Here is a 16,561-nt window from a genome sequence, read left to right as displayed (position 1 = left end):
ATCAAGCTCACCTGTCCAACTGCTCGTTTACGCACATTTTTAATCAGCCGGTCACACGGCAGCATCAGAATAGGGACGAAAGGTAATTGAATGGGGTTTTGAACGTGGCATGGTTGTTGGTACCAGAAGGGCTGTTCTGAGTATTTCCTGAAGTTGCTGATCTACTGGGATTTTCACCCACAACCATATCTAGGATTTATGGAAATGCCTTGTTGGTGCCAGAGGTCAGAGGAGAATGGCCAGACTTTTTCCAGCTGATAGAAAGTCAACAGGAACTCAAGGAACCACTGGTTCCAACCGAGGTCTGCAGAAGAGCATCTCTGACTGGACAACACGTCCAACCTCGAGGCAGATGGCCTACAGCAGCAGAAGAACCCACCGGGTACCACTGCTGTCCGCTAAGAACAGGACACTGAGGCTACAATTCACACAGACTCACCAAAACTGGACGGTAAGAAAAACGTTGTCTGGTCTGGTTAGTCTCTATTTCTGCTGCCACATTTGGATGGTAGGGTCAGAATTTGGTGTTAACAACACAAAGGCATGGGTCCATCCTCCTTGTATTAATGGTTCAGGCTAGTGGTGGTGGTGTATTGGTGTGGGGGATTGCTGCTGACCATGTCCAACCCTTTCTGACCACAGTGGACCATTTTCTAATGGCTAAGGTGCCATGTCATAAAGCTGGAATCATCTTAGACTGGTTTCTATTACATGAAAATTAGTTCTCTGGACTCAAATGGCTTCCACACTCACCAGATCCCCTACCAATTGATCGACCTTTGGGATGTGGTGGAACGGGAGATTGGCATCATGGATGTGCAGCTGACAAATCTGCAGCAACTTTGTGATGCTGTCATGTCAATATGGACAAAACTCTCTGAGGAATGTTTCCAGTACCTTGTTGAATCTGTGCCACAAAGGACTGAGGCAGTTCTGAAGGCAAAAGGGTGTCCAAACTCGTATTAGGAAGGTATTTCTAATAACTTTGCTGGTGAGTGTACATTAAACGGCAAAAATGATAGCCAAACATGAAATATAGTGTAAGTTCACAAAATGTATCTAATTCCATTGTTAAATATTTAAAAATTGCTCGAAGAAAGAAAAGATTAAAATAAACAATATAGTTAAAATATAACTATATACAGTACAAATAATACAGTTGTCAACCTGTGGCATTGTGCATGGTGTTATAATCCTTTGGTGTTACAACCAGTGACATCTAGTGGTCACGTATAGGAATAACTCCACCGACTGAGATCTCGTGAGCTCTCGCGATACTTTCAGCGTTATAAATGCAGAACCAGCAGTACGGAGGCCCTCTTTCATTCGGACTGGAGACACGATGGTGGGTGTGGATTTCACTATTTCTTCGTATCCCAATCCTTCAATTATCAAAAGCATCCTACATATTTTGTCACTTTTAAAGTAATCGGTTAGCTTTCTTGGGGTCCATCACTAAATTTTTAAAAGTTCTTGCGGGTTAAATTGTAGGGTGTCTAAGGTGCATTCTTGCCATTTCTCCAATACGTGAAAGGCAGGTCCATTCTTTAAACTTTTATTAATTACGAACCTATACATTTTACCGACAGTGATGGATGGCATATTGTTGCATTTGAAAAGTTTGACGCGCTAAATTAAACCGAAAGATGAGATTGTTGGCCTCCGCTAACGGCGTGGTGTTGCTAACAGTTAGCTTGAGAACAGCTAACGCGTTAGCCGGTAAGGTGACATACGAAGTGGGAACGCATTTTCTAACATTTGTTTAAAATGAAAACATGGATGAGAGATCTAGTGAAGTTATTGGTGCTAATAAAAGCTCTGGGCTCATGGATGTCTTTCCTCCACAGTCTCACCGAAAGTTCTCAGCTCCTCGTCACGGATCTCTGGGCTTCCTGCCCCGGAAGAGAAGCAGTCGCCACCGCGGTAAATGCAAGAGCTTCCCCAAAGATGATCCGAGCAAGCCCGTGCATCTGACCGCCTTTCTAGGCTATAAGGCCGGCATGACCCACATTGTTCGGGAGGTTGACAGACCGGGCTCAAGTAAGTAGTTCTGAATAAAGTTATTTTGTGTCTATGAAGTGGCTCTTTTTTAGTTAACAAATAAGGTAACCGTTTAGAATATGGTGATCTGCTAATGATGAGACTCTCGACGGGCGGACATAATGGGGTTTAACCCCTTGCTGAATGTCGTCTACTGAAAGCGTTCTGCCATGATAAATGCATGTACACGCATGCTGTTTGGTGGGGACAAAGGGTTTGTAAATGTTTGTGTTGTCACTTGCAGAGGTGAACAAAAAGGAAGTTGTGGAGGCTGTTACCATCGTGGAGACGCCTCCCATGGTCGTGGTTGGAGTCACTGGCTACGTCAGCACCCCTCGTGGCCTCCGCTCCTTCAAGACCATCTTTGCAGAGCACATTAGTGATGAGTGCAAGCGTCGCTTCTACAAGAACTGGTGAGTTTTATAAACATGGCTGTTAATGTTGAAGCAGATGTTAGTCGCCAGTGAGAATGAAAGAAATGGCGTTTTCACTTGGCGAGTCTAACATCCCGGTGGCCCCTTTGGCAGCTCCGCTCAGGTACCTGGTACCTCGATGAGCTCCGGGCTCCTCTGGCCAGTGGAAAGCGCTTCTTAGAAACTGTGCCATGAGCCAAAATCTTGAGTGATGCAGCCCCCCGCGTCCTCGTTGGAGAGGGCTGTCGCTTTCGCACTGTGTTCTTCCGCTGACCCCTATGGGGTTATGAAGGACCTGTGCAAATGTTTGTGTTGCTTGATGCTCCCAGGTACAAGTCCAAGAAGAAGGCTTTCACCAAATACTGCAAGAAGTGGCAGGATGAAGAAGGCAAGAAGCAGCTGGAGAAAGACTTTGCCTCCATGAAGAAGTACTGCCAGGTCATCCGTGTCATTGCCCACACACAGGTCAGTACGTCCGGCTTGGTTCATCATTTGTATTTTGTCAGTGACGAGACCACGGAACCTGCGCCAGGCATGGCGCCTGATCAGTTATGAAGATAGTTTCCATGCTGCCTTCCTTCTGAGACGAGTTTTCACGGAACTCTTGTACAGAATCGGTTCATAAGCTTTATTTTAACACTGTTTTTTTTTTTCCTTTGGTGCAGATGCGTCTGCTGCCGCTGAAGCAGAAGAAGTCTCACCTGATGGAGGTGCAGCTGAACGGGGGCACCATCTCTGACAAAGTGGACTGGGCCCGTGAGAAGCTGGAGCAGGCCGTGCCCGTGAACACAGTTTTCACTCAGGACGAGATGATCGACGTCATTGGTGTCACTAAGGGTCACGGATACAAGGGTATGCATTCCCTGTTTTTTTTCTCTTGCCTGTAGCTTTAAAGCTTTCCAGATGTATTAAAGATGACTAAATGACTCGTAGGTGTTACCAGCCGTTGGCACACGAAGAAGCTTCCCCGCAAAACCCATCGTGGTCTGCGTAAAGTGGCCTGCATTGGCGCCTGGCATCCTGCCCGTGTGGCCTTCTCTGTGGCTCGCGCTGGTCAGAAGGGTTACCACCACCGCACAGAGATCAACAAGAAGATCTACAAGATCGGCCAGGGTTACCACACCAAGGACGGGAAGGTTGTCAAGAACAACGCCTCCACTGAGTATGATCTGTCCAACAAGAGCATCAACCCACTGGTACATACCTTCAAAGGGAAACGGTTCACATTTAACAAGACGAGTGTTGGTTATTCAGTTGTGGTTTTTCTTTAGGGTGGATTTGTCCACTACGGACAAGTGGCCAATGACTTTGTCATGGTGAAGGGCTGTGTTGTGGGAACCAAGAAGAGGGTGCTGACTCTGCGCAAGGTGAGAACTGTTCCTGAAAGGTTCACATGTTCAAGTCCCACTCCAGTTATCTTTGGTCTGCTTCATATTCACAAGCATTTATACTCAGAACTGCATTCTTAAGCTTGCTGTTCTTTGAGTCCTCATCACTAACATCCACAGGGGCTTGTTAAGAACATTGTTGTGGGTTGGAGGAACCGCTTTCTCCAGAACTCCTTCGGTGCAGACGCCTCTCAGATGCTGAACGTGTCCTCTTTTCCTCAGTCTCTGCTGGTGCAGACCAGCCGTCGCGCGCTGGAGAAAATCGACCTCAAGTTCATCGACACGACCTCAAAGTTTGGTCACGGCCGCTTCCAGACCATCGAGGAAAAGAAGGCCTTCATGGTAAATTTTCTGAATCATGCAGAAGTAATCTGCATCGACTGTTCCTTCAGCCTCTCTGCACTGTTCGTAACCTGGTTCATCCTGCAGTGTGAACTCTGGTTCCATTCCAGTGCCATAGTAACCCCCAGTAGGCAGGGGAGCAGTGCCTCCTTGTGGTGGCTCCCTGTTCACTCTCTGGGAACACGGCAGCTTCTGAGCCAGCAGCAGACCTGGCTTTTGACATCCTGCTGATGTAGTCTCTCTTGTCCACAGGGACCCCTCAAGAAGGATCGCATTGCCAAGGAAGAGACCGCCTGAGGCCCCTGACTTCAAACCACATCTCTGCTGCGCTCTCTGTCATCCATGTTCATCTGCAGAGTTGTTTAATAAAAGAAAAACCGAGCATTGGCGTGTTTGTAAACTGTTTTCTTTAAGAGTACTTTTGGAGCACAGAGGAGCAGAATTCCAGCTTCTATGCTTAAAAGCTCTAGACTTCATTTTAAAGTTCTCGCTGGATCCACTGCTGCCTTAAGAGTCCTTGTGCTGCGATTGGCAGTCAAAAGACTTATTAAGCCCAAACACTTTTGACCCATGATTGCAGAGAAAAACTCAGTTTCAGCAGGTAATGAGACCCTGAGAGACTGGTCATTAAGAACATGGGTTATCTGCATAAAAAGCGAGGAGGTGGGATTGTTGAGGATTTTCAAAGTTTCTACACTTTCACCTGCAGCTGACGGGATTCAGGACTGAGAAGCAAAGCAGTTTTTACACCAGAGGATCTTTGGGGGCAGTTGGCCCTGATAGTGCAGCGCGGTGAGGCTCGGTGGTCAGGAGCTTCATGGAGACGGCCCGCTGTTGCATAAGCCGCTCCAGAGGCTGCGACCTCTGCCACGCCACACACAAGCAGCGTTTGGCTTTACATAACGGCATTGCTGAATAAGCCGCTCAGAACCACTTGACATGGCCTCGTCGGTCCTGTCCACTCGAGGCCGGATGTCCCAGCAGCAGGGGTCTGCATGACGGCCATGTTTTTGCTCCAACGGAATAGTATCGCCCATGTGGTTCTGCTCCTGAGGGCTTAGTGGAAGGTCACGTCTGGGCCTTCAGGTGACTTTATATTTTTATTTTTTAAGAGGCTTTCGCTACCTTAATTTTAAACTTTTTGTTGACATAACTAGTATTTTGTTGGACGCTGTAAATAAAGTAATTTGAAATTTTAAAATGCAGTAATTGTGCAGATTTTTTTTCTTCATTTGTTTAAAGCGTTTGTCAAAAACTGCAGCCAAAAGTAAACATGTCAATTGAAACATTTTTCTCCAGTTTTAGTCTCATTTGGATATTTTGTGGTAAAAAGTACAATTAAGTCACTTTTTTAATTCAAGTTGTTTTTTAAACTTCGGGTCATTTTTCAGCTTTTATTTTGTTAAACACCTTAAGATAGTTGACTGGTTTTTACTTTGTGTGTAGTTTAGGTAATATTGTGATACTTCTACATCTAAGCATCCTCATGCACCAGTTTATTATTGCTTGCATTTATAATTTTTGTGGGACTTCCAGATCTGGATTGAGGGATTTAGGGTTTAGCTGTCACCACCCTGAGTGCTCTGATCTCCACAGGCTCTACTGTCATTTTCCCTTTCCCGCCTTTCGCTGGTATTTCTCCAGTTTCTTATGGTTCTTCTTCCTGATGTTGCCACATCCATTCCACCAGCTTTTCTCTGGTCTTAATCTGCCACTACAATGTCTGGTTGGTTCTTCCTTTGGAGCTGTTTTTTTATTTGATTTTTTTTATCATCTTTTGGTTGATTTGATGGAAACACTTGTGTGTCTGTCAGACAACAGTGTGTCAGGGTCCCAAAGTGCAGCGGGGGCCTCGCTCCAACTCTCTTGACAGCAGCTGTCGTTCATGGGACAGCAGCCAGGTAAGCAGGGTGCATGCTGGGACAGCAGAGAGAGCACAGCCCAGCATTTGATGTATGTGCAGAGTTGTGCGCTCGTCTGCATGGAGTTGCGCACACTCTGTGTGGCTCTGCTGAGGTCTGGCTGGCACAGAATCAGGGGCGGGCTGTCCTGCAGAGGGACATGGGGGGCTGGTGGGGGTGTGCAGTCCAACAGGGGGACAGGCTGTTGGAGGGGACGACCACGCGGTCAGGGCCATCATCACACCCAATGGAGGCTGGAGGCGAAAACTGGTTCAGCGCAGGCTGGCTGTGAAGAACAGCATCCACATGGCTTAACATTCATGCAAATATTATTTATTCCCATCAAATAACTGGAATAAAAAAAAAACAAATTAAGCTGTTAGGATGGAGTTGTGTTTTTTGCACAAACCACCTTTTTATAGTCCCTTTAGCCTTTAAAGGTGATTGTTATAAAATAATTCCTCTTTGCCGATCATCTGCAAGTGTAGTTGTCACAGACGCATTCAGGGACCTCCTCTGGTGTCTTAGCCGAGGACACTGAGTGCTCCTGCACCCCTGCACTGTGGCATCAGTATTCCAGACCCGTTCATGGACACGGCGTTCCTGCTGAAGGCTGCAGCCCGGTGCTCCTCCCGCCAAGCACCAACAGGGGGCGCTCAATTCGCAATCAAAACGCAGCAGCTCTTTTAGTGCATTAAAAAAAACAGTTAAATGTTAGATTTACCATAAAGAAAAAAGGCTGAGATGATTTTGAAAGCTACCCTGTCCACGCCAGGCTTTCTGCCGTCTCAGAAGCTTTCAGAGGATGGTGCTTGTCTCAGCTGTTCGGGTGACGTGACTTTGTCATTCCATGGCTGTGTGTTTGCTCCACTGATTTTTTTTTCTGTCTTTCTTTTCCAGCTGGTGGAAGCGTGCATATAGCTCTCAGTTGCCAGTCAACTTTACATGACCGAAAAATAACCTGGGGTAAGTGCAATCTGCAACTGTCCTCTGGTCAGCAGTACTGAAAGGCAGACGCACGCAAACTCTGTGTTTGCATGCACAGAAGAGAAAGATCAAACAGACATTTTAGGTTTGCATCCAAAGAAGTGATGCCCCGTCTCAGCAGCTGGAGGGCTGGCTTTGGCCCCTGTGGGGGGCCCCCCTCCTCTGTGTCCCAGAGCATGGTCCAGTAAGGTCACAGAGAGGGCTTTGATGGGAGGTTATGTAACCTTGGAGTCGGACTGACACAAAGTTTGGTTTGAGCCGTGACAGAGCCAGTGTGTTTGCACTTAATATTCTGGGTAAAAGCAACTGAGGGGAGGGGGGGGGCTCATCTTCTCATAGCCTCCTCTGCTGACACCCCCCCCCCCCCATCACACAGCACTGCAGAGACACTCTGATCGCCACAGCAGGAAGAAGGGAGGGAAAATGGGGAGAAGAGAGCAAGGTTAAATGCAGAAGAGAGGAGGCATGGTGGTGCAAGCTAATTAAAGCTCCCACACTAACAGGAGGATTTTCAGAGCTTTTCCCTTGTTTGCAGAATTTAACCCCCCAAAACATTTTTGTCAAAGCACGGCCGGGTGATTTATTTCCTCGCTGAAGTTGTCCGGAGAGTGTTTAATTGAATCTGGACCACCAGTCTTGTGAGCAACAGTTCAGGCCTTCTTTGGGGGGATCACGTTTTTTTCTTTTTCCTCCATCCAAAGAAGCAGGAAAATCTGTCCTCAGATCAGCTTTTAGCCGCTTATGCGAGCATCTAAATTTTACAGTTCAAACACCGGCCACTCCCCCTGTAGCTGCATTTCAAATAAAGCAGCAGAGAAATAGTGAAACTAACGAGTTTAGATGTTTTTTTTCACTTTTGGGAGCAAAAATACACCAAATCCCCCAACGTATCACAACTGATACTGTTATCTCTTTTTGTTTTTTAACATTTTAATTCCAAAAAAGATTTTTCTGTCAATTCTTTGATGTAGTGGGCTTTAAAGGGTTAAAGTTGTGCTTTTTTTTGTCCACAGAGGATAACAGCAGTTCATTTTTCATTCTTGCTTGAGAGGTGGAGGGCTGTGACAATACGTCTATCCGCAGGTGAGAGATGAGGCTCACCTGACTGACAGTGACACCACACAACCCTTTACAACAATCCGAACTGAATGTTAGTGTGCTTTAGACCAACAATTAAATACATTATTGTTTGTATTTTGAGGATATTGTTCTAAAAAACACTTTTAAAAAATCCATGGATCCTCCTTGGAAAACATGTTCTATAATCCCCTTTATTGCGCTTCAATTTTAATAGCCTAACATTTGATCTACTCTCTGTTTTTAGAGGAATTATTAATTAATTTGTGGTTATTTTTCCTCAGGTTACAATTTGTAAACAAAAAAAAAACTGCTTATTTAAGGAGTCTAGCAAAAACAGTAATGTTCCTCACAAAGAAGGAACTTTGGCTCTACTTTATCTGAAAACGTGAAAAAGTGGCAATATTAGATCTGTCAGACGTCGTCCTCCTCTTGAGAGCGCACAGGTGAGGCTTTGCTTCTCTGACACTAACAGTCGTATGTCCGCCCGCTGATGTGTGGGTCGACCTTTGCAAAGCATCTGACATGACAGGACCTGTTCTGGAAAAGTGGAAATCGGAGAAGACAGCTTGACAAAATGTGAAGGATGTTCCAGAGAGCAGACTTATCCCGTCCAGAATCATTAAAAAAAAAGTGACGTTCAGAATGTTGACGCATGGACAGGTGTTGCTTAGTGACATGCCTGGATCCTCCAGCACCTTAGGTTGAAGGTAATGCCTTCTGCCTATGAATTCTTCTGAATAATGTTCATTTAGATGCATCAATACTATATTTTATGGAGAGTTGCTTGGAGGATGAAAGTCAGGATCTCAGCAGTTTTTGACATTCTTGTATAACACTCTGATGAAAATGGGGTTTTAACATGTTCTTGTGGCATTTTTCTGATGATGAAGGTCAATTATAAAGAAAAATAAGTTTAAAATTGCATCTCTGAGTATTTGTCAATTTAAATCATTGAAAGGGTTCAGTTTAAAAAAATAATCAGTTTTGCAGCGTAGAAAATAAGATACAGCTTAAAATAATAACTTATTCAAAACAGTGCTTGTATCCCCCACTTTCTCACCTCTTTTCCTTTTACTCTCTTCCACCCCCCCCTCTCACATTCTTCCCCTCTCCCTCCCCACACACACTAAATATAACAAATAAATAAAAAATAATACAACAAAAAGGGGTTTGTACCAATCCACACTCTGGTTTCTCGAAGCTATATAACCTTTTTTGTTTTGTGATAGTAAAACCTGTCCAACACAAAAAGCCTTTAGCTCTAATCTGTTTGCTCTTTGTCCTAAAATATGACACCAGTTTTTTATTTGGGCTAAAAAAGGGATAATCATAACTAAAAGACCACAGGGAACGCTTTAAATAGTTCAAAAGATGATCAGTGGGTCTTTAAAGCTGCAAATGCCTTCATTTTTAAATGCAAACTTGCTTCTGTTTATTTATTTATTTTTTTAGTTTCCCCACCTTTACCTACAGGAAACTTTAAAAGAAATGCCCAGTTTTTTTGGTATTAGCTTCTGCTTCAGCGGCTTCCGAAATGTGAGCACTTCACACTTAAACCCACGAAGCGCTGCAGGTCCAGCAGAGCTCCTAGAGAAGTGCAACAGAAAGAGGCTTCTACCAGCTGAGAGAATTGCAAACCCGTGTTTCTGAAGACAAATACAACCAAAATTCAGTGTACATCTTCTCTCAGACGGTTACAAGAGAAAGCAAAAGACCAAATGTGAGTAGCAAAGATGTATTTGTGCAGCATCAGTCCAACACTTTTTTAAAAATGTATATGTCTTCCCTCCTGTGAAATGCAGGACAAAGCTCCTCAGTCTGCAGTAAACTCTAATATATCCTGAATTATGGGCCACAGTGGTCGATTGCTGTGTGTTATCACCGTTTTACAACAGCAGGCTGAGGCAGAGATTTCAGGAGTGCGTACATGGTTTTATGTGTGACAGCTCAGCTGTTATTTTTATGGGTGTATGAGGGATTGAGCCAACATTTTGTGTTGATATCCAGTGTTTTTAGGCTCCTGACAGCCTTTATTCGCTGCATGTCTTCATCCAGATTGAGATCAGATTGAAAACATCTTGTCAGTTGTGTTTTTTTTTGTGGATTTGTGAAAATTCAACAAATTGAAGACACAAATCCACACTAAATATAAAAAATGAAAATTTCAAAAGACTTTAAAAGTTTTGTTGTGTATTTTGTGCATCTGTGTGCAACAGGAAGAGTCACTTCAGCTAAATGGCTGCATTAAACAACAATACGGCGCAACTGTCATGATTTCACAAGGATGAGGAACCCAGATGCTGCAACCCAGAAGGAAGACAGGTAAGTGGAGGATGAGAATGGATTTATTGTTTGCTCCAGATGTGAAGATGGCTGGTTCGAGGAGTGTCCAGGTTAGACGTGGCTGTGGCGTGGCTGGAGGGTCTTGAAGCGGTTAGCGGCTGCCGAGAGTTTCCGTGCTCCTGAGGCGTAGAATGGAAGGTCCGTGCTGCCGTCACTCGTGAGCGGTAGGATCCTGAGACAGGGAGCAAAGAATTAGTTAGAGCCAGAGACTTGGAACAAAGCTGTAACGAGGCTAGAACCAGAGCAGTCACCATAAGGGGTAACAAACTGGCGTCGAGTAGTGGCGTTGATCTCCTTTTGAATCCACAGAAGATGATCAGGAGAGTGATGGCAGCTGGTGGCAATCAGGAACATTAGGGCAGAGCTGGAGGGGGGAGGAGACCGCCAGGCACCGTGACAGTACCCCCCCCTCAACGACCGCCTCCAGGCGGTCCGGGACGCCGATCCGGGTGGGCACGGAAAAAGTCAGCAAGGAGGGCACGGTCCAGGATCAGGGAACGGGAGACCCAAGAGCGTTCCTCCGGACCGTAACCCTCCCAATCCACGAGGAACTGGTGGCCGCGACCCCGGCGGCGGACATCCAAAATCCGACTGACCGTATAAGCCGGGGCACCATCGATGAGCCGGGCGGGTGGAGGGGAGGCGGATGGCGGGCAAAGCGCGCTGTCAACGACAGGCTTGACCTGAGAGACATGAAAGGTGGGATGGACTTTGAGAGCCGCTGGGAGGCGGAGGCGGACACAGGTGGGATTGATGACCTTTTCCACAGTATAGGGACCGATGAAGCGGGGGGCGAGCTTGCGGGAGGTGGCCTGAAGAGGAATATTACGGGATGACAACCAGACTTTCTGACCAGGGTGATATGTAGGACCCACCACACGATGACGGTTGGCCGTACGGCGATTGGTCTCCTTAGTCTGGAGCAGAGCAGCCTTGGTCTGATGCCAGATGCTCTGGCATCGGCGGAGATGGTCCTGAACAGAGGGGACAGCGAGGTCTAACTCGAGGGAAGGAAACAGCGGAGGCGGGAACCCCAGAGCAGCCTCGAACGGGGACAGGCCTGTGGCAGAAGAGGGGTGAGTGTTGTGTGCATATTCGGCCCAAACCAGATACCTGGACCAGTCAGAGGAGTTCCGGTCGGCGAGACAACGCAGTGATGTTTCGAGCTCCTGGTTAGCTCTTTCAGCTTGGCCGTTAGATTGGGGATGATAGCCTGAGGACAGGCTGACTGTGGCCCCCAAGGCCCCACAGAAAGCCTTCCAAACCTGGGAGACAAACTGGGGGCCCCGATCCGAGACAATGTCCACAGGAATACCATGGTGACGGAATACATGCTGGACCAGGATCTCCGTGGTTTCGGTGGCCGTGGGCAACTGTGGGAGCGGGATGAAAAGGACAAATTTAGAGAAGCGGTCTATGACGGTGAAGACGACCGTGTTTCCCTGAGAAGGAGGGAGACCGGTTATAAAGTCCAGGGCAATGTGGGACCAAGGACGCCCGGGAGTGGACAGCGGATGGAGGAGACCAGACGGTGGTGAGTTGGATGTCTTGGAGCGGGCGCAGGTGGTACAGGCAGCCACATACTCCTTAACGTCCTTAGTCATGGAGGGCCAGAAAAAACGCCGACGGAGGAGGCAGAGAGTCCTGGTGACCCCGCCGTGACAGGCAAGACGTGAGGCGTGGGCCCACGTGATGACGTCGGACCTGAGAGATCGGGGTACATAAAGTGTTCCGTCAGGAGGTTCTGGGTGATTGGGTTCCTCACCTTGAGCTTGCATCACTTTATTCTCAATATCCCAGGTAACGTTTCCAACGATGCAGGTGGAGGGAATGATGGGGTTCGTGGTGCCGTCCTGGTCATCAGAGGAGCAGTACTTCCGTGAGAGGGCGTCGGGCTTAATATTGCGGCTTCCTGGTCTGTAGGTTATGGTGAAATTGAAACGGTCAAAGAACAGGCACCAGCGGGCTTGACGGGAATTCAGTCTCTTGGCGGAGCGAAGATATGAAAGGTTCCTGTGATCAGTCCAGACAATAAATGGATGAACCGCACCCTCCAGCCAGTGTCGCCATTCTTCCAATGCTAATTTAATAGCGAGAAGTTCACGGTTGCCCACATCATAGTTGCGCTCAGCAGGGGTCAGTTTCTTAGAAAAGAAAGCGCAGGGCTTCAATTTGTTGGAGGACTCTTCCCGCTGAGATAATACTGCCCCGACGCCTGAGTCGGAGGCGTCAACCTCGACCACGAATTGTCTAGCTGGGTCGGGTTGTATTAGTATGGGGGCTGTTACGAAGAGGTTCTTGAGAGTGTCAAAAGCTTCTTGGGCATCCGAGTTCCATTGGTAGGCCCGAACAGTGGAAGTGAGTCGCGTGAGGGGAGCCGCGATGGAGCTGTAATTTCTAATAAACCGCCTATAGAAATTAGCGAACCCTAAAAATTGCTGAAGTTTCTTACGCGTGGTAGGGGGTTCCCACTTGGAGACAGCCTCGATTTTAGCGGGGTCGGGTCGAATGCTACCTGCCTCGAAGATGTACCCTAAGAAGGGGACGACGGTGGAATGAAACAGACATTTTTCGGCTTTGACAAAAAGCTGATTTTCAGACAATCGTTGGAGTACCTGACGAACGTGGTCTCTGTGCTGATCAGGATGTTTAGAGTAGATCAGTATGTCGTCAAGGTAGACAAAAACGAAGCGGTCGATAAAGTCCCGTAGAACGTCGTTTATGAGGCGCTGGAACACGGCAGGAGCGTTTGTTAACCCGAATGGCATGACGAGATACTCATAATGACCGAGAGGAGTTTTGAAAGCGGTTTTCCATTCATCACCCTCCTTGACCCGTACGAGATGATAAGCATTTCGTAGGTCAAGCTTGGAAAAGATACGGGCCTCCTGAATCGAGCCAAAGACAGAGCTGATGAGCGGAAGGGAATACTTGTCTTTTACCGTGATCTGATTTAGTTCTCGATAATCTACGCACGGTCGGAGGGTTTTGTCCTTCTTCTCGACAAAAAAAAAACCCTGCACCGACAGGGGAGGAAGAAGGACGAATGTGCCCCGAGGAAAGTGCCTCTTGAATGTAAACCTCCATAGCGGCTTTCTCGGGGCCAGAGAGATTGAACAGCCTACTTTTAGGGAGAGGAGCGCCGTCCAATAAAGTGATTGAACAGTCGTAAGGCCGGTGGGGAGGTAAGGCACCAGCCTTAACTTTGCTGAAAACGGTGTGAAGATCGTGGTAGCAACTAGGCACGTTAGACAGATCGATCTCCTCAGGAGATTTAACGGAGGCAGAATTAGCGGGTGGAACAGCGGATTGCAAACAGTTAGCGAGGCAGAACTCGCTCCAACCAATAATACGACGATGGACCCAATCAAATTGCGGGTTGTGGTGACGAAGCCAAGAGTACCCCAGAATAATGGGGTTCTGGGGGGTTTGAGTTACGAAGAACCGGGCGAGTTCTCTATGATTACCAGAAGTAATTAATAACACCGGTTCCGTACGGTGAGTAATCACCGAAAGGTGTTGACCCCCCAACCCAGCGGCTCTAATAGGGGAAGGAAGGGACTCTGTAGGCAGGGACAGGCGAGTAACTAGGCTGTGATCTATAAGATTCTGTTCAGCGCCGGAGTCAATCAAAGCGTGGAGATCCAGAGTTTCAGAAACATGACTTAACTTGACAGGAATGCAGAGAAAATCTTTAGAAGATGACAAGACTTGACCCGCCCGCGGCCTGTCCTCTAGCGGGGGGTTTTGGAGTTTAAACGCAGGCTACATTGGTGTACCTGGTGTCCTGGTTTTCCGCAGTAAAAGCATGCCCCTTCGATCCGGCGTCGCTGCCTCTCCTCTGCGGAAAGCTTGGAGTGTCCAATCTGCATGGGCTCGTCGGTCTGACTGCGAGAGGTTTCAGACTGGGTTATAGGAGAAATGTGTGCCGCCGTACCTTGTGGTGGATTAGCAGGACTTCTGCGTGGAGGCTGAGGTCTTTCATGCTGTCGTTCACGTAAGCGGGTGTCCGAACGGAGAGCCGCCGTGACGAGCTCCTCAAAAGAGTGGGTTTCTGGTTGCGAACACAGGTGGTCCTTAATGACTTCATTTAAAGACTGATAGAAGACCCCTCTCAATGCTGGATCCGTCCAGCCGGCTTCCACCGCCAGGATTCTGAAGTCTATGACGGGGGGGGGGGGGAGACCGCCAGGCACCGTGACAGCAACAATGCAAAAAAATAATACCAAGTATGGATAATGGCTGATAATTCTCATTGTTTGTGTCCCAGGACTGTTTTCCTCATAGTTCCCATCAGAAAATATCATTTTCATCCATACACTGCTCTACTGAATCCCTTATAACTAATCTTTTAATCCCACCACAGAATAAACATTTTTGAGAAAAAAGTTTAGATTAAAATTTAAATTAAAATATAGACGACGTAGAGAGAAAATTGAAAAAGAAAAAACTTAACACATGAAATAAAACAAAAAAAGCTATTAATGTCAATAAAGTAATGGTCAAAATTAGCTAACAGAAAAAAAGGCTGACATAATATATGTTACACTAAACAATCTAAATCTGAAAAAAATAAAAAAGACCCTTGTTTCCAGGAAAAAAAGGTTTTCAGTAGCAAAATAATCTCTGTCTAGAGGACCTATATCATGCAAAATCAACATTTTTGCATTGCGTTAGAACAAAAAAATGTATATAAATGTATTTTTTTAAATAAACCGTCAACAATTTCATCATCAGAACACATTGGATTCATAAATAGTTAAATACGTAAAACGCTCATATCGATAAGATTTTCACTTCATGAAATCGGTGACGTCATAGTCCCCGTTTAAAAAATAAGGAAGTAGTGTCCGAATTGCTTTTAAAACCCAGAGAACTAGATAATCCAGCACTAAATAGTTTTTTTGTGGTTAGGGATTAAGGTGGGAATTCGGGCATAGCCTCAGAGATCGAGTTGTCTTACTGTCACATAGGAAAAGAACTCAGGAAAATAACTAACATTTAATAAACCAAATGCTCTTTTGTGTGCCAAAGGTAATATATTACCATATATATGCAAATATAAAAGGCTTTAAAAAAAAGCATGGAATTGGACCTTTAAGAAAACTTGTTTTAGTAGCTAAAAGTTCCACTCCGATAAAAATAGTGTTTCTGGAATTTTTAACATGTTCTTATGGAATTTTTTGATGATGGAGGACAAATATAAAGATAATTAGGATTAAAATTGCGTTTCGGAGTATTTCCCAACACAACTCTAAGTCAATCAGGAGCAGACAAACAAATGCCGTTGGAAAATGATCGTAGTTGTGACGTAGGTGCTACAGTCGGCGGGTCACAAGCTCCCTGCTCTGCTCCATTCTGATGCATTCACATGCAGACATTTTGGCTTTTCTCGTCTGAGCTGGAATCTGGATCTAAACTGAACGGCTGGACAGCTCCAATAATGCTCGCCATTTATGTTGCAACGCTAATGTATCTGGATCTACAATCTATAATAAAAACAATAACCAAACAAAATAAAAGTGCAACAGATCTGACATTTCCTGTTTTTCTATTGTTTATCGATTAAAAGCAGAAGCCTTGAAGATGTGAATGTGTGGCAGAAGGAGAAGTGGGAAAATCCCAAAACAGCAAAGGTGTCGTCAGGTAAACGTGTATTAGAGACCCACAATCAAACATGTCGGCTTGTTCCCCCTTTGGGTTTGTATTTTATTCATCAGGACTTGATGCATCCAAGTATAGGATCATTCGGTTTTGGCACCTTTAAAGATTTCATTTTCAGTCTGAACAACACATTAAAAATCAAAAGAAACAAAAGAAATGACTAAGGCTGTGTGAGTTTTAAAAACAAAATTAAATACATACATACATACATATATTTATATATTTATAAAGAAATTAACCAAACTGTTTAAAAAAGCAGTTTTGTTCAATTCAGATCGTTTGGTTTGTCTCAAAACGTTATGAAATAAAATGAGGTAAATAAAAATAAAAAGAAAAACACACATGAAAACATTAACACTTTAAACTGTAGCGCCTTTGCTTTTTTCCCCTTATATTTATTAAA

At 45.7% G+C, this 16,561-nt stretch overlaps 1 protein-coding gene, 1 long non-coding RNA gene and 2 other non-coding genes across 4 annotated transcripts; all 4 read left to right on the top strand.

Annotated features, from left to right (window-relative positions):
* Nucleotides 1–1,271: 1,271 nt before the first annotated feature.
* LOC101166874 (60S ribosomal protein L3) lies at nucleotides 1,272–4,567 on the top strand. Its single transcript, XM_004071159.4, has 9 exons — nucleotides 1,272–1,345; nucleotides 1,848–2,040; nucleotides 2,285–2,453; nucleotides 2,783–2,918; nucleotides 3,119–3,305; nucleotides 3,387–3,649; nucleotides 3,725–3,820; nucleotides 4,064–4,183; nucleotides 4,436–4,567. Exons 1-9 carry the CDS (start codon nucleotides 1,343–1,345, stop codon nucleotides 4,478–4,480), a joined length of 1,212 nt encoding a protein of 403 aa, XP_004071207.1. The 5' UTR covers nucleotides 1,272–1,342; the 3' UTR covers nucleotides 4,481–4,567.
* On the top strand, nucleotides 2,951–3,044 carry LOC111947846. Its single transcript, XR_002873796.1, has one exon. It is a non-coding gene; the product is annotated as a small nucleolar RNA U83B (small nucleolar RNA).
* Nucleotides 4,239–4,369, top strand: LOC111947844. The gene has a single exon (XR_002873794.1). It is a non-coding gene; the product is annotated as a small nucleolar RNA SNORA54 (small nucleolar RNA).
* A 1,957-nt stretch (nucleotides 4,568–6,524) lies between the features above and the next one.
* Nucleotides 6,525–8,447, top strand: LOC110015448. The gene is made up of 2 exons (XR_002873600.1): nucleotides 6,525–7,050; nucleotides 8,085–8,447. It is a non-coding gene; the product is annotated as an uncharacterized LOC110015448 (long non-coding RNA).
* Nucleotides 8,448–16,561: the final 8,114 nt, after the last annotated feature.

The sequence above is a fragment of the Oryzias latipes genome, chromosome 8, assembly GCF_002234675.1.
Source record: "Oryzias latipes chromosome 8, ASM223467v1".
NCBI classification, from domain to species: Eukaryota; Metazoa; Chordata; class Actinopteri; order Beloniformes; family Adrianichthyidae; genus Oryzias; species Oryzias latipes.
This window is presented reverse-complemented; position numbering and strand designations above follow the sequence as displayed.